The sequence below is a fragment of the Mobula hypostoma genome, chromosome 7 (assembly GCF_963921235.1).
Source record: "Mobula hypostoma chromosome 7, sMobHyp1.1, whole genome shotgun sequence".
NCBI lineage: Eukaryota > Metazoa > Chordata > Chondrichthyes > Myliobatiformes > Myliobatidae > Mobula > Mobula hypostoma.
In genome coordinates, this window is record NC_086103.1 from 158,078,012 (window position 1) to 158,096,543 (window position 18,532).

Here is an 18,532-nt window from a genome sequence, read left to right on the forward strand (position 1 = left end):
GCTCCACAGATGCTACACCTTGTCCAAGTGTGACCTGCAGGCTCGTGGAGGGGAAGAGTGCCTTACACCTCCTTTGGTAGAGATCTATTTCCACCCTGCCACCTTATAAAAGGAATCTATTAATGCAAATTGTTTCAGTGATCAAGAACGTCTTATCTTTCATGAATTCAGCTTCAGGCAAAAGACCATGAAAATGACGGTAGGTGACAGTGGGGTCTTCTTTCATCTGTCTGTGGAGGTTATGCCTTTACCTCAATAATCTTATATATCTTTAAGATGCTTCTTTCTAAAATTTATCTTATTTGGACATTATTGTTTCCCTGCTCTGCATTTTCTCTGCAGCTGTTACAAGGACAAGGTAAAAGAATGAATAGTCTGCAAGAGTAGTGTGCAAGACAAGCTTTTCACTGTATCCAGGTACACATGACAATAATAAACCAATTTCAGTTCTAGAATCAGAATCACTGACGTATGCCATGAAATTAGTTGTTTTGTGGCAGCAGTACAGTGCAATACGTAAAAACAAACTACACATTACAAAAAGAACTATATATTAAATAAAATAAGCAAGCTGTGAAAAAAGCAAGCAATACGAACAAGGGAGTGTTCACGGGTTTGTTGACTGTTCAGAAATCTGTTGGTAGAGGGTAGAAGCTGTTCTTAAAATGCTGAGTGTGTATCTTCAGGCTCCTCTCCCTCCTCCCTGATGGTAGTAATGGATGGGATGCTTCGATGATTGATGCTGTATTTTTGAGGCATTTCCTTTCGAAGGTGTCCCTGATGGCAGGAGGCTACACATCTTGCAGCTTTTTCCCTATCCTGTGCAGTGGCCCCTCTGTGCCAGATGGTGATGCAACCAGTTAGAATGCTGTCCACAGTCCACCTAGCTGTGTGTGATATTACCTAGTTATCAGTCAATACGTAGAAGAATTCTGAAACTGAACAATTGATAACATTCCCCACACTAAATGTGCATAATATTTAAATACTATCAAGAGAATTTTAAGCAAGGTCAGTTTTGAAAGGAAAAATGAACACTCAGCGACGGGGTGTGCAGTGAGCAATAAAACTCACAACTTCCTGATCATCTCTGACCTGATTATATATTTCAGGAATGAAATTCTTGGATAGCTGCCCCATTCAGCCATTGATCCCATTGTATTTGCTGGTTGGAGGAATAATTGGCAGTTTGAAGGTACAGTATGAGTGTAAAACCAAGTCAACGGTTTGTAAAGCAAATGTAATTATAACTAGTCTGGAATACTTAAACTCAAATTCATCATTCCAGCAACACACACAAAACACTGGAGGAACTCAGTAGACCAGGCAGCATCTATGGAAAAGAGTAAACCGTCGACGTTTCAGTCCAAGACCCTTCATTGAGACTGGGGGGATAAAAGATGATAAGTCAGAGTAAAAAGATGAGGGTAGGGGAGGAAGAGGTACAAGGTGGTGGGTGATGGGTGAAACTGGGAGGGGAGGAGGGGTGAAGTAAAGAGCTGGGAAGTTGGTTGGTGAAAGAGATAAAGGGCTAGAGAAGGGGGAATCTGATAGGACAGGGTAGAAGACTGTGGAAGAAAGGGAAGGGGGAAAAGCACCAGAGGGAGTTGATGGGCAGGTAAGGAGATAAGGTGAGAGAGGAAAATGGGAATGGAGAATGGTGAAGGAGAGTGTGAGGGCAATTACTGCAAGTTTGAGAAATCGATGTTCATGCCATTAGATTGGAGGCTACCCAGATGGTATACAAGGTTCTGCTCCTCCAACCCGAGTGTGGTCTCATTGTGGCAGTAGAGGAGGCCATAGACTGACATGTCAGAATGGGAAGGGGAAGTAGAATTGAAGTGGGTGGTCATCAGGAGATCTTGCTTTATCTGGTGGACAGATCGTAGGTGCTCAACAAAGTGGTCTCTCAATCTACATTGGATCTCATCGATATACAGAAGGCCACATCGGGAGCACTGGATACAGCAGGTGACACCAACACACTCACAGATGAAGTGTTGTCTCACCTGGAAAGACTGTTTGGGCCCCTGAATGGTAATGAGGGAGGAGGTGCAGAGGCAGGTGCGGCTCTTGTTCTGCTTGCAAGGATAAGAACCAGGAAGGAGATCAGTGGGGAGGGATGAATGGACAAGAGAGTGGAGTAGGGAGCAATCCTTGTGGAAAGTGGGGTTAGGGTAAGGTGTGCTTAGTGGTGGGATCCTGTTGGAGATGGCAGAAGTTACAGAGAATTATGTGCTGGACGTGGTGGCTAATAGGGTGGTAGGTGAGGATGAGAGGAACCCTATCCTTGGTGGGTGGTGAGAGGATGGGGTGAGGGCTGATGTATGCAAAATGGAACAGATGCGGGTGAGGGCAGCATTGACGGTGAAGGAAAGCAAACCTCTTTCTTTGAAGAAAGACATCTCAGTTCTGGAATGAAAAGCCTCATCTTGAGAACAGATGTGGTGGAGATGGAGGAACTGAGAGCAGGGCATGGCATTTTTACAAGTGTTAGGGTGGGACGAGTTGTAGTCAAAGTAGCTGTGGGAATCATAAAAGATATGGGTTTATAAAAGATATCAGTAGGAAAAACTATCTCCAGAGAAAGAGACAGAGAAATCGAGAAAGGAGATAGAGGTACCCGACATAGACTGGGAGACTGCTTTGCTGAGCACCTCCACTCCGTGTGCCAGAAAAAGCTGGATCTCCCGTGGCCACCTATTTCAAATCCACTTCCTATTCCCATTCCAACATGTCAGTCCATGGCCTCCTCTACTGCCACAATGAGACCACACTCGGGTTGGAGGAGCAGAACCTTGTATTCCGTCTGGGTAGCCTCCAACATGATGGCATGAACATCGATTTCTCAAACTTCCAGTAATTGACACCCGCTCTCCTTCACCATTCCCCATTCCCATTTTCCTCTCTTACTTTTCTCCTTACCTGTCCATCACTTGCCTCTGGTGCTCCTCCCCCTCCCCTTTCTTCCATGGGCTTCTACCCTCTCCTATCAGGTTTCCCCTTCTCCAGCCCTTTATCTCTTCCACCAATCAACTTCCCAGCTCTTTACTTCACCACCCCCCCTTCCCGGTTTCACCTACCACCTACAACCTTGTACTTTCCCTCCTTTCCCCCCACCGTCTGACTCTGACTTCTCACCTTTCTTTCAGTATCAATGAAGGGCCCTGGACCGAAATGTCAACTGTTTACTCTTTTCCATCGACACTGCCTGACCTGCTGAATGCCTCCAGCAGTTTGTGTGTGTTGCTTGGATTTCCAGCATCTGCAGATTTTCTTGTGTTTGTCAAATACAACGTGTATCGTTTTGGGGGTGAGGTCTTTCTTTTGTCCCACTGCCCAGTCCCTCCATTTGTTTCTTGTACTTAAACCGGTCAGACAAAATTAAGTGAAACAATCAAAATGCATTCTTTTGGGGAGAGGGTGTGTGTTGTTAGTAAAGTGCTGGTAAACCCAGACTGAGTAAATGTGCATTAGAGGGCACTCGGAGTATTCACCCTGTTCATAACAGGGTAGAGATGATAAAGTGGATTTTTTTAAATACCATGCCCTCTCCTGTGTTCTCTGTTCAAAATGCTACATATCAGTTGTTGCAATCCTGTATTATCTGGAACTTGGCTATTGAAAGTCAGAGAAAATATGTGCTTTACCCAGTGTAATCCGTGGTCCAACTGAGAGGACCATCAAGCACTAAAGTAAATGATCTAGGAGCACACCCCCATTTCTGAAATTAGTAATTCAAACTTGAAAGTAAATTTATTATCAAAATACATATATGTCACCATATAAAACCCTGAGATTCATTTTCTTGCAGGCATACTCAATAAATCCAAGAACCATAATCGAATCAATGAAAGACCACACCCAACAGGACGGACAAACAACCAATATCCAAAAAAAAACAACAAACTGCGCAAATACAAAAGGAAAGAGGGGAAAAAAATTAGCAATAAATATTGAGAATATAAGATGAAGAGTCATTAAAAGCGAGTCTGTAGGTTGTGAGAACTGTTCAGTGATGGGGCAAGTGAATTTGAGTGAAGTTATCCCCTCTACTTCAAGAGCTGTTGTTTGAGGGGTAATAATTGTTCCTGAAGCTGATGGTATGGGTCCTGTTAGGCTCCTGTACTTCCTTCCTGACAAGAAGAGAGCATGGCCTGGATGGTGGGGCTCCTTGATAATGGATGCTGCTTTCCTGCAACGTCGCTCTGTGTAGATGTGCTCAGTGGTGGGGAGAGTTTTACCTGTGCTGGACTGGGCCATATCTACACTTTTTATAGGCTTTTCTTTGCAAGAAACGATAGAATCAATGAAAAACTGCACACATCATAGACAGACAAACAACCAATGTGCAAAAAACAATAGACTGTACAAATACAAAAAAGAAAAAAATACAAAATAATAATTTTTTAAAAATTGAGAACATGAGTTGTGGAGTCCTTGAAAGTGACTGTGGAATCAAGTCAGTGATGGGGTGAGTGAAGTTACCCACTGTGGTTCCAGAGCCTGATAGTTGAGGGGTAATAATTGTTCCTGAACCTGGTGGTGTAGGGCCAAAGCCTCCTGTACCTCCTTCCTGATAGCAATGAGAAGAGAGTCTTGCGGACATTGTTACTGGAAACTACTGCACAAGCCTGGGTTCAGACATGTGTTAATAAGACCTGGAGTCATGAAGCTAGTCCCTGGTGTTTGTTTATATTTCACTTTTCTTAGAAATTGACTCCCATGATGGTCAAAAATGTGGTGGTGGGCAATCAGTTTTTCCACCACAGCTGACCAGCTTGGAAGATATAGTAGGAAATGGAGGGATTAGAACAGCAATCTACAGATACTTGTAGGCTAGTCTTGTTCACCACCGAAGCAGTTACAACGGGAAAAGTCGGCATGGTCTCTTTAAGATAAAATCTTGCCTGACAAACCTGTTGGAATTCTTTGAGGAGATTACAAGTAGGATAGATAAAGGGGATGCAGTGGATGTTGTATATTTGGATTTTCAGAAGGCCTCCGACAAGGTGCCACACATGAGGCTGCTTACCACGTTAAGGGCCCATGCTATTACAGGAAAGTTACTGGCATGGTTAGAGCATTGGCTATTGGTTATAGGAGGCAATGAGTGGGATTAAAAGGATCCTTTTCTAGTTGGCTACCAGTGACTTAGTAGTGTTCTGCAGGGGATGGTGTTGGGACCACTTCTTTTTATGCTGTATATAAATGATATAGATGATGGAATAGATGGTTTTGTTGCCAAGTTTGCAGATGATACACAGATTGGTGGGGGGGCAGAGAGTGTTGAGGAAACAGGTAGGCTTCAGAAGGACTTAGACGGATTAGGAGAATGGGCAAGAAAGTGGCAAATGAAATACAATGTTGGAAAATACATGGTCATGCACTTTGGTATTAGAAATAAATGTGCAGACTATTTTCTAAATGGGGAGAAAACCCAAAAATCTGAGATGCAAAGGGACTTGGGAGTCCTTGTGCAGAACACTCTAAAGATTAACTTGTCAGTTAAGTTGGTGACGAGGAAGGCAAATGCAATGTTAGCATTAATTTCAAGAGGTCTAGAATACAAGAGCACAGATGTGATGCTGAGGCTTTATAAGGCACTGGTGAGGCTTCACCTTGAGTATTGTGAAGTTTTCGGCTCCTTATTTAAGAAAAGATGTGCCGGCTTTGGAGAGGATTCAGAGGAGGTTCACAAGGATGATTCTGGGAATGAAAGGGTTATCATATGAGGAACGTTTGATGGGTCTGTACTCACTGGAATTTAGAAGGATGAGGGGGTATCTCACTGAAACCTTTCAAATGTTGGAAGACCTAGACTGAGTAGATGTGGAAAGGATGTTTCCCATGATGGGGGAGTCTAGGACAAGAGGGCACAGTCTCCAGATAGAGGGGCATCTATTTAAAACACAGATGTGGAGAAATATATTTAACCAGAAAGTGGTGAATATGTGGAGTTTGTGACCATAGGCAGATGTGCAGGCCATATCATTGGGTGCATTCAAGGCAGAGATTGATAGGTTCTTGACTGACACGGCATCAAATGTTACAGGGAGAAAGCTGGGGAGTGGGGCTGAGGAAGGGGAAAAAAGGATCAGCCATGATTGAATGGCAGAGCAGACTCAATGGGCCAAATAGCCTCATTCTACTCCTTTGTCTTACAGTCTAATGTTTTAAACCAGTGGTAGCATTATGCCAGGGTTACTGGACTGGTATCCAGGGGTTCGGGTGAGTAATAAAATCATGAGTTTGAATCTCACCCTGGCAGATTTTAATTTAAACGAAGTAAATCTGGAATAAGATTTAAGCTAAGTAAATCTGGAATAAAATTTAAGCTAAGTAAATCTGGAATAAGATTTAAACTAAGTAAATCTGGAATAAGATTTAAGGTAAGTAAATCTGGAATAAGTAGCTGTTGTCAGTGGTGTTATGCTATTCCAGCGCTGCGATCAGAAGATCAAGGTTCAATTCCCACTGCTGTCTGTAAGGATTTTAAACACCTCCCCATGCCCAAGTGCCTCAGGGTTTCCTCAGGGTGCCCTGGTTTCCTCTCACATTCCAAAGGCGTACGGGTTAAGATTAGTAGATTGTTGGCAATGGATGCATGGTGACTCCTGCAGCTGCCCCAAAGCTTCATAAACGATGACACAAATTAAGCATTTGACTGCATGTTTTGATGTACATATGACAAAGAAAGCTAATCTTAACTATGAAATCACCTTATTGTTGTGAAACCCCACTGGTCCTTCGGGGAAACACTCTGAAATCTTTATCCAGTAGGAGCTTCATTAAAATAGTTGACCTTCCAACGGCCTCCTGAAATAGTGCAGTAAGCCGATCTGTTGTTGGTCAGTTAGAACGGGCAATAAAAAACAGCCTTGCTGGAAAGATCCATGTTCTGGGAATTAACTAAGCAATACATTTCTGTCTAATTGCTTTCCACTTGACAAGTGCAATCACCATTAAGAAAAATTTAAAAGACAGATAAAATCCAGCTATATTATTGGATGTCTGTATTTATCTTTTTTTTGAATGGTTAAATCTAATTTGTTGTCTAATTTTCTGGTTGGCTGCCATTGATTAATGGTGTTCTGCAGGGGACGGCGTTGGGACTGCTTCTTTTCACATTATATGTCAATGATTGATACCTCTTCGGCCAAGTTTGAGGATGATACAGAAATAGGTGGAGGGACAGGTAGTGTTTGAGGAAGCAGGCAGTCTGCAGTAGGACTTGGACAGATTAGGAGAATGGGCAAGCGAGTGGCAGGTTGAAAAGTCTCGGGAAGTGTATGGTCATGCACTTTGATAGAAGGAATATTTTCTAAATAGAAACCAAAAGTGCAAAGGGTCCTGGGAATCCTTGTGCAGGATTCTCTAAAGATTAACTTGCAGTTGATGAAGAAGGTCAATGCAAAGTTAGCAATCATTTCAAGTGGACTAGAATATAACTGCAAGGATATAATGCTTTATAAGGCATTGGTTAGACTGGGCTTGGAGTATTGTGAACAGTTTTGAAAGTTCAAAGTAAATTTATTATCAAAGTACTTGTATGTCACCATATACAACCATTTTCTTGTGGGCATTCACAGTAAATACAGTAAACATAATGCAGTCCATAAAAGACCGCACCCAATAGGACAGACAGACAACTAATGTGCAAAATACAACAAATTGTACAAATACAAAAAGAAAAAAATATCATAATAATCAAAAATAAATAAGCAATAAATATTGAGAACATGAGATGAAGAGTCATTGAAAGTGAATACATTGGTTGTGTCCCTTATCTAATAAAAGATATGCTAGCAAGGAGGCTCACAAGAATAATCCCTGGAATGAAAGGGTTAACATATGAGGATCACTTTATGGCTCAGGACTTATACTCAGTATTCACTGGAATTTAGAAGAATGAGCGGAGTATCTCGCTGAAACCTATGGAATATTGAAAGGCCTTGATAGAGTGGACATGGAGAAGATGTTTCCTATAGTGGTGGAGTCTTAAGACAGAGCATAGACAGAGTATAAGAAAGTCCCTTTGGAAGAGATGAGGGGGAATGGGTGGGGTGATGAATTCATTGCCAATGGCGGTTGTGGAGGGCAAGTGAATGGTTATGGCAACAAAGCTTACAGGGAGAAGGCAGGAGAATGGAGTTGAAAGATATAACGAATCACCCATGATGGATTAGTGGAGGAAACACGATGGGCAGTATGACCTAATTCTGCTCCTGTGTTCTATGGTCTTTTTTTTGCTCTTGTTTTATATAGTATTTCATACGTATTCAGACAGGCACATCCTCTAAACTGCTTTGCTGATGTTCCTGAAGTCAGTACCAAGTGTTTTACCGATTGATTAGACAATTCTGTCTGTCTGACATTGTCTGTTCTGCTTTTCTAACTACACAGGTCTCCTTCCTCCTGTATGATTCCACAAAAATGAGACGGCTCCTTAACAAGTCAGTCATGATCGGCGACGATGATGACGACGAGTATCCTTGGCGACAAAATCTGCACAGATATTACATCCACGTCACCCTCAGTCTGTTCCTCTTTGTCTGGTTTATACTGGGGAATTACTGGGTTTTCTCTGTGTTTCTGCCAAATTTTATTCCACCTTTTCATCAGCCACAAGATTACTGTGACAAAACAGTGTACATATTCTCGGTCGTTGTTCTGATCATAAGTCATACAGTTTTAGGCCTTCTGGTACTCTGCAGTTGCTGCATATTTTCTTTTTCAAAGTCAGGTGATGATTCTGAAGAAGAATGAAAATCAAGCATTTGGCAATCAAGAAAATTCCCGCTTTAATTAAAATGCCAATTTTAAGAGCTCAGAAGTGGTTCACCTATTCCTGGTATTTCAGGTCTGGCCATAATAATTATCTTCTCTGATGTGCCTTGCCACATAAATTTTAAAGATATGAGAAGGTGGGGCTAGATTTTAAGCATGCACAGTCATGTATGAAGCATCTATCTCTGTGCCCTTTTCCAATCTTGTTTGAAGTTTGTCACTGTATTTGCATGCTCCTTCAGTATCTTTGGTGACTGCTTAATTGATTTGATTTGAATGAAGGCAAGCCATATGGGGACAATCTAAAATGAGCGTACATTATGATTCAGTTATTAAAGGCACAGGCTGTGATTTATACCAGTCCGATATTCAAGTTCAAGTTTAATTGTCATTCAGCTATACTTGAATACCCATGAATACAGCCAAATGAAACAGTATTTCTCTGGGGCCAAGGTGCAAAACACAGTACCAACAGTCATACACACATATAAGATAGCAAGTAAACATACAGACACACAAAAAAATATACTTATATATAGTCCAAGTAGTTGAGTGATAAATTGATGGTGCATGGGTGTTATCGGCAAGAGCAAGAAGTTCTCAGCAGTCCACAGATGAATACAATCATGCACACAATCCAGCTTGTCATTCCACCAATTGAAAACTGGCTAGCAGCACTGACAGGAGGAGTCAGTCTCCAACCAGCATGGATGCCATGCTACACCACCTACGGTGTTGACTGCTGCAACAGACAAGCCCGTGGCTTGAGGCCTAGACTTCAGTGCAATTAAGGCCACAAGCTCCCTTGATGTCTGTCTCACCAATAAACAAGGGAAACAGACTTACAGCATTTTACATTATCATTGTCCAACAGGGTTTTGCAATCACAAGAGAAACATCCAAAACACTCACTCGCTGTTAGACTGCACAATGCCTTCGCAAACCAATACCTTTATGTAGCAGGCAGCAACACAGTCTGCACCAGGTCCAACTCCTTAGCAATGAGAAGCTTGCTGATGGGGTAGGCCTAGAGTACTTGAAGTTCCCAATGCCCATTGTGATACTGGCAGGGGAACGGCCTATACCTGGTAGTACAAGGATTTTAACCCTGAAGTCCCTGTGCAATGTGCTATTCTTCAAAGACATTATTTACAGTACACACCTTTTAAGCAGTTAGCCAGCTCAAATTAACTCTTTACGATGTCAACAGTGGCTCTTGTGGTAGTGCTAAGATCAAGTCCTCTTGAGACTTGCGCTCAAAACTATAACTGTCCAGCAGTAGCAAAGTAGTCTCTATTATACTCAGAGGCTACGGCCCCTGCATTCTGAGGCTGTACCATCTGGTCCTAGACTCCACACTATTGGAAAGATCCTCTCCACATCCACTCTGTATAGGCCTTCCTACGCTCAGTAGGTTTCAATGAGATAACCCCTCATTCTTCTAAATTCTAACGAGTACTCTAGAGCTATCAAACACTCCTCATGTGTAGGTAATTATTTTTTTATTCATTCAGAGTGTAGACATCACTGGCAAAACTAGCATATGTTGTTGACCCCTAATTGTTCCTGAACTGAGGAGAAAGTTAAGTGTCAACTACATGTGGGATCTGGTGTAACGTGTAGGCCAGATGTATAAGGATGGCAGATTTCTGCCCTGATAGATATCAGTGAATCAGATAAGCACCTCGAACAATCCATCAGTTTCATTAATACTGTATTAGAAAGGCCAGCAGATCTTAATTCCAGGTTTATTTAATCATTTCAATTTGATAGCATTCAAATTTGTCTTTGGATTAACAGCTCAGATATTCGGCTGCTTAAAGTTGTGGATGGAAAATAATGAGAAGGCGTGCAAGGTCTTGATAAATGCTAGTTGTTCAAAGCCCTTGAAATATAGTTTCAGTTACTGAGATTATGGTGTAATCTGCGCCACATGCTGCAGATGAAACGCATCAGTAATCATTTTTCAACAACTGAACCCAACTATTCCGATGTAGGGTCATCACCTGAAATGGCCACCATCCTTTACCTCCACAGATCACCCTCAGAATTTTTTCAAAAAGCTGGGTTTTTATTGCTCCAGATTTCATCATCTACAGTCTTGTGTCTCCATTGACTCCCAGCTGTGATTGAATGACACGGTTAGAAATATCACAGTTTTACCATGTCAGTCTTAAGAAATATTTTTATTGGGTAATGTGACAACTAAGATTATAGTGAGCCAATCCTAGATGACCACATTAAACATAAATCTAATAATAATACTACTTGCCTTAGCTTTATATTCTTTGAAGTTATTAACTGATAAAGTCTATTGATATCTGTATTGAATGGTCCAATTGAGTCATAGCCTATGATCACCTGGAATGACATAAATCAGCAAAATTTACGCAGTAGGCAGGGTTCCTTAATGGGCCCTGAGAACAGAGATCTGATTTAAACATTATATCCCATTATTCTTGATTATTTCACCAGGGGAGAAAAATTTTCTGCAGAGATATGAATTTGATTCCCACCATGGTAACTGGGAATTTAAGTTAAACTAATTACAGAATTTAAAAAAAAAGTTTCAGTCACAGTAAACACAGCACAACTTAATAACCCCTCTGCTGCACTAATGTTGTTCATGGAAGGAAATCTGCCATTCTCCCTCGGTCTGGATTATATTGAATAAATATGACTATACAGTTGATTCCTATCCCTGGCAATTATAGAAAGGCAAATAAAAGCTGGCATTGTCAGTGCGATCACATCTCGTGAATGAATAAATAAAGTGAAGTCTCCTACTACATAGACATGTCAAAGGCATCCATCTCTGATTCAACATCAAAATACTGCAGATGCTGGAAATCCAAGATAAAAATATAAAGTAATGCAAGTATTCAGCAAGTCAGGCAGCATCTGCGGAGAGAGAGTAACATAATTAATGATTTGAGTTGATATTTAATCATTACCCTTAAACCAAAGACAGTTAAGATATTTGACAAGCTGTTCAAAACAGATAGGATTTTGATCAGAAAGGAATCTGTCCACGGCAGAAGTATTAGTGACCAGAGGACTTGTTTCATTTGCTAAAGATTCAGCGACTTCATCAGAAAAATAGACATACAAGTTAGTGTGATCTGAAATTTAGTGCCTGAAATAGAGGATGAAACAGTTTAAAAAGAAATAAGATAAATATTTAAAATAGGACACTGGCAGAGCTTTGGGAAAGAGCAAGAGGTATGAGACAAATTGAGCAGCTCTTCCACAGGGTGTTAGGACAATGAACCTCCCCCCCCCCACTATGCTGCACTTCACCAAAAGCAAAATGAAGTATATGCCACTTTCATTCATAATGTACTTGCTACAAATAACCCTTTTTATATGAGAAGGAAGAGTGGGTAGTTAGAGCAATTGGTCCTAAGCTCAGTTGCAGTCAGTGGTGTGTGTAATAACTACTTTCAAATCAATGGTCATTATACTTCACCACCTGTTCATTGAAGATGATGGACTTTCAGCAGTCTGAACAGTTTATTTAAGTAATTTCAATGTACCAATTTGCTTCAGTAATTTTCTTTATCACTGCTCCATTTACTAGCCACCAGCAATTATGCTTCATATAGTAGCATGACTATAGTTCATGACTGCACCAACCCCTCCCCTTCACAAGCAACATGAATTACAACCTAATAATCAAAAAGAAAGTTGAAAATATATTTTTCTCCACGGGATGTTTTTGTCTTTATTGCAGTATTGAAAAGAATTATTATTTATGTCAAAAAAGAATGAAAGCGATTGTTTATATCAAACAATTCTCTATGAGTAGTATGGTTAAGTTCCTGGTGATATTTCTGATATTGACTGTTAAGTACAGGGTGATGTACAGGATCACTGGTAATGGTTATTTTATTCTGTTTATGTTGAGGGTTATATGTGCTGCTTCCTATGAGGTTTATGCATGCATTCTGATCAAGTTGACGTTCTTGACATGTTGATATGGTTATCCCCCGTTTTATCCATCTTGTTGAGGATTGTGGTTGTTTTTGGTATCAGTATTTTTAAGCTGTGACAACAATCAAAGTAAAAAGAAAATTGAAATTCATGTAATTTTTAATAGATGTTTTAGTGCATGCTAGGCATGTCATAAAGTCAAGACATAGATCCTGCATGTATGTTGACATATTTTAATTCTACATATTTCATATTCTAGCTTTGTAAACCAGCGAAGATGTCTTTTTCTAAAATGGTGTGAAGTTGCAGGAGCACACAATTTACTTCTACAATTGTTAGGTATTTCCTGAGATGGTTCAAACTTGAAGCGATCTTACATTATAATCATTGCAGTGCAATACTGCAAAGTCAGTATATTCTGTTCTCTACTTTTTGAGTAGCTGTTCAAATAGTAGACACAATGTGAAAATACTCAACTTGGTTTGAAGCTAAAAGCTATTAAACATATTCAAATGGGGTTTATTTCATTAAACAGGTCTGAAAATCTTTCTTTGTGGGGTATTCCACATTTTACATTGTCAAAAATTTACAAATTTAATATTGCAAGGGAATGTATTCGTCATATTATATTTGTAATCATTGTTGAAAGCTGATGTTGTATTTCAATGCTTCAGACTTAATGTATGCTTTTTAACATCCCTTTGTATAACAGAATGACTTTATACATGATGGCCAGCTTCAATGTAACAGTAAATAAAACCTTCTCTGGATTGTACTGGTACTGTAGTTTTTGTCCTTGCAATTCATTATTGGTATACCAGCACGACGCACAGAAACTATAGGGTGAAAATGTGCAGAGGATATCTCTGTGGCGTAAACAGAGAGTGCTGGCAGAGATCATAATCAGGTTTATTATCACCAACGTCTGTCGTGAAATTTGTTAACTTAGCAGCAGCAGTTCAATGCAATACATAATCTAGGAGAAGAGGAAAAAAATAATAAATAAGTAAATAAATTACAGTATACATATATATCATATGTTGTACTGGCTAAATGCAATAATATTGTACCTTGGGTTTCTTTTGATCAGGAACTTCATCATTCGGTTTGTCATTTCCATTTCACACTTCATTGGGTTTGTAGCTTCCCCAATCAGGACTTTGAATTAAGTGTAATTAATATTACAATTTGGCTTTTTGTCTTGCTAACTTCTGCCAAGTCAGCATTGATGCAGACCATTAATACTTATAGAACTTGCAAGGCACATATGATAGAAGGTGGTCAGAAATGTCATCGTGTAGCATTCCACTACATAAACTATTCTGTCCTTTATAAAGCTAGCCAGTAGATATCAGCTTGAACTGAGTGGCATTCAAGATTCACGATTGTTTAATGTCATGTCCAGTACACAAGTGTAAAGGAGAACAAAATATTGTTTCTCCTTTTCTGCTACAGAAAATACATAATAAGTTAAAGAACACAATAAATATAAGTACAGAAGATAGCTTACATACATTGACTGTATGTCCATAAAGTGACGCAAGATAAAAGAGTGCCTGTACGCAAGGTGACTGGCAGGAAATGATAAAATAGTGGTGGTGATGGGTTCGTGGTTATTGGGAGGAGATTTTGATCAGCCTTACTACTTGGGGGAAGTAACTGCTTTTGAATTTGGTGCTCCTGACTCCCAAGCGATGTAGCCTCCTTCCAGATGAAAGTGGGCAAAACAGTCCATGAGCACTTCATGATGCTGCTGGCCTTTTCCCAGCATCCTTCTGTATCTACGTCCCTGATGGCAGGTAGGCTGGGCCTTTTCCCAGCATCTTTCTGTATATACGTCCTTGATGGCGGGTAGGCTGGGCCTTTTCCCAGCATCTTTCTGTATATACGTCCTTGATGGCAGGTAGGCTGGTGCCAGTGATGTGTCGGGCAGTATTTAACTATTTAACTACAGGTTGTAGGGCATTCCTGTCCTCTGCAGTGCATTTTCTGTCCTGTGAGATGCTGCAGCATGCTAGGATGCTCTCTACTGCGCATCTGTAGGACGTAGGTATTACAGGATGTGAGCAGCATGATGCACAGAAACAACTGTGAGGAAACTGGGTGGAAGCAGGCAGAAAATAACCATGTAGAGTAAATAGAAAGTGTTGCCAGAGATTGTATGTTGTACTGGTTACATGCAATACCTTGGGTTTCTTTTAATCCAGAACTTGATCACTCAGTTTGTCATTTCCATTTCATGCTTCAATGGGATTGTAATTTCCCCAATAAAATCTTTGAATTAAATGTAATTAATATTGCACTTTTTGTCTTGTTAACTTATACCAAATAGGCATTGATGCACACCACTAATATTTTTTGCCTTAACAAGCTCTATAGCATATAAGGTGGTCAACAAATGTCATTGTGTAGGACTAAACTACACAAACCATTCTGTCCTTTGTAAAGCTGGGCAGTAAATATTAACTTGAACTGATTACTGGTCAAGCCATCAAAATGACCATTATGCCAAGATCAGAGGGGTGATCAAGTGGAACCTCATTTTGCAATGTAGTCATCAACAAGTAATATGACTGATGGAGAAGGAATTTGGACCTTTCTGAGATTTATAAGAACAGAAAGCCTTTATAGAAGACATGGAACAACTGGAAATGCACCATACATAAGTACATGAATGGCAGGAGTATGGGAGGGGCAGGTCCATGTGCAGGTTGATGGGACTAGGCAGGATAATATTTGGGCCAAAGGGCCTGTTTCTGTGCTGTAATGCTCTATAACTTTATACCAAACTTGACCTTGGGGTTGTTTGAAGTATTTATCTATACCAGACATCTCCCAGGACTGACATCATTTCCACTCTCCTCCTCCCTTCCCTGCTTGTCACCTCCCCCTCACCTGGATCCACCTGTCACCCAACAGTTCTTGCTCCACCCCTTCCCTTCACCCTTTTATACCAGCTATCTCCTCTCTTTCTTTTCCAGTCCCGATGAAGCATTCTCAACCAGAAGAGTTGACAGTCCATTTCCCTCCTTTGGACGCAGCCTAATTCATTGAGTTCCTCCAGCATTTTGCATCTTAAACCAGAAGGCATTAGTATAGGGAAAGAGGTTAGAAGTGATCTGAGGAAGAATTTTTGCATTCAAAGAGTGATTGGTATCTGAGCACACTGCCTGAGTGGGGATGGAGGCTCAGACTTTGCAACTTTTCATAAGTATTGAAATGTTAGAGCTATACAAGATGTTTATAAAGCCATATCCTAGTCACCTTGCTATAGGAAGGATGTCATTGAACTGGAAAGGGCGCAAAAGTTGGGAATCAAAAGGCTGAATGCGTGTGACTAGTGCCCCTAGCTGCGTATATTTCAATGCAAGAAATATTGTAGGAAAGACGGATGATAGTGCTGAAGATAAGGGAGCTGGTTTACAAACAGAAGCGATGTGTAGTGAGGAGAGGCTGTTGATAGGGCAAAATTGCAGTCAACAGGATGAGCCACAATGTGAAAGGAGACAAAATTTAAAAGGGTGAATACAGAACTGAAGGTGTTATATTTGAATGTGTGCAGTATACGGGATAAGGTAGATGAACTTGCAGCACAGCTACAGATTGGCAGATACGATGTTGTAGGCATCACTGAATCCGGGCTGAAACAAGATTATAGCTGGGAGCTTAATGTCGGAGGATACACATTGTATTGAAAAGACAGGCAGGAAGGTAGAGGGGGTGGTGTTGCTCTGTTGGTGAAAAATGAAATCAAGTCATTAGAAAGAGGTGACATAGGATCAGAAGGTGTTGTATCATTGTGGATAGAACTAAGGAACTGCGAGGGTAAAAAGACCTTGATGGGACTTGTATACAGACCCTCAAAACAGTAGTAAGGATGTGGTCTACAAATTACAACAGGATAGAAAATGCATGCCAAAAGGGTAATGTTACAATAGTCATGGGGGATTTCAATATGCATGTAGATTAGTAAGATCAGGTTGGTGCTGGATTCCAGTAAGGGGAACTTCTCGACTGCCTACGAGATGGATTTTTAGAGCAGCTCGTGGTTGAGCCCACTAGGGGATCAGCTATTCTGGATTGGGTGTTGTGCAATAAACCAAAATTGATTGGACAGCTTAAGGTAAAAGAACCCTTAAGGGAAAGTTATCATAATATGATCGCATTCAGACTGAAATTTGAGAAGGAGGAGCTATCCATATTATAGTGCAGTAAAAAGAATTACAGAGGCATGAGAGAGGAGGCGGCCAGAATTGATTGGAAAAGAACACTGGCAGGGATGATGGCAGAGCAGCAATGGCTGGAATTTCTGGAAGCGCTTTGGAAGGCACAGGATATATACATCCCAAAGAGGAAGAAGTATTATAAAGAAAAGTTGACTCAACCGCAGCAAACAAGGGAAGTCAAAGCCAACATATAAGCCAAAAAGAGAGCGTATAATAATGCAAAACTTAGTGGGAAGTTACAGGATTGGGATGCTTTTAAAAACCAACAGAAACCAAATAAAAAAATCATCAAAAAGCTAAAGATGGAATACAAAAATAAGCAAGCCAATAATATTAAAAAGGATACCAAAAGTTTCTTCATATAAAGTGTAAAAGGTGAGAGTGAATATCGAACCGCTGGAAAATGATGCTGGAGAGGTAGTAATGGGGGACAACGAAATAGCGGACCAACTGAATATGTTATTTTACATCAGTTTTCACTATGTAAGGTATTAGCAGTATGGTGTCAGGGCTCATGAAGTGTGTGAAATTACCATAACTAGAGAAGGTTCTTGGGAAACTGAAAAGTCTGAAGGTCGATAAGTCGCCTGGACCAGATGGTGTACACCCCAAGGTTCTGAAAGAGGTGACTGAAGATATCATTGAGGAATTAGTAATAATCTTTCAAGAATCACTAGATTTTGGAATGGTTCCAGAAGACTGGAAAATTGCAAATGTCATTTCACTCTTCAAGAAGGGAGAAAGGCAGAAGAAAATAAACTATAGACAAGTTTGTCTGGCCTCAGTGGTTCGGAAGATGTTGGATTTGATTATTAAAGATGAGGTCTCAGAGGCACATGATAAAGTAGGCTGTGGTCAGCATTGTGTCCTCAAGGGAAAATCTTGCCTGACAAAGCTGTTGGAATTCTTTGAAGAAATAACAAGCAGGATAGACAAAGGAGAATCAGTTGATGTTCTGTACTTGGATTTTCAGAAGGCCTTTGACAAGGTGCCATCCATGAGTGAGGCTGCTTAACAAGCTACGAGCCCACGGTATTACAGGAAAGATTCTAGCATGGATAACGCAGTGGCTGAGTGGTGGGAGGCAAAGAGTGGGAATAAAGGGAGGCTTTTCTGGTTAACTGCAGGTGACTATTTATGTTTCACAGGAGTCTGTGTTGGGACCGATTCCGGGAGGCAAAGAGTGGGAATAAAGGGAGCCTTTTCTGGTTAACTGCGGGTGACTATTGGTGTTTCACAGGAGTCTGTGTTGGGACCAATTCTTTTTACATTATATGTCAATGATTTGGATGATGGAATTGATGGCTTTGTTTCAAAGTTTACAGATGATATGAAGATAGGTGGAAGGACAGGTAGTTTCGAGGAAGTAAAGATGCTACAGAAGGACACTGACAGATTAGGAGAATGGGCAAAGAAATGGCAAATGGAATACAGTTTCAGGAACTGTATGGTCATGCACTTTAGTAGAAATTAAAGGGTTGACTATTTTCTAAATGGAAAGAAAATACCAAAAAAAAATCTGAGGCACAAATCTGAGTCCTTGAGCAGGGTTCCCTAAAGGCTGATTTGCAGGTTGAGCCTGT

At 40.6% G+C, this 18,532-nt stretch overlaps 1 protein-coding gene across 5 annotated transcripts in view; it reads left to right on the forward strand.

Moving 5' to 3' along the window:
• LOC134349698 (transmembrane protein 272-like) overlaps positions 1–13,493 on the forward strand; it is a 36,432-nt gene extending 22,939 nt beyond the window's left edge. For all 5 annotated transcript variants that reach the window (XM_063054416.1, XM_063054414.1, XM_063054413.1 and 2 more), the window contains 2 exons: positions 1,113–1,195; positions 8,407–13,493. In XM_063054416.1, the coding sequence (XP_062910486.1) occupies positions 1,113–1,195; positions 8,407–8,769 (446 nt within the window). In that variant the 3' untranslated portion in view covers positions 8,770–13,493. The remainder of the gene's footprint in view (positions 1–1,112; positions 1,196–8,406) is intronic.
• Positions 13,494–18,532: the final 5,039 nt, after the last annotated feature.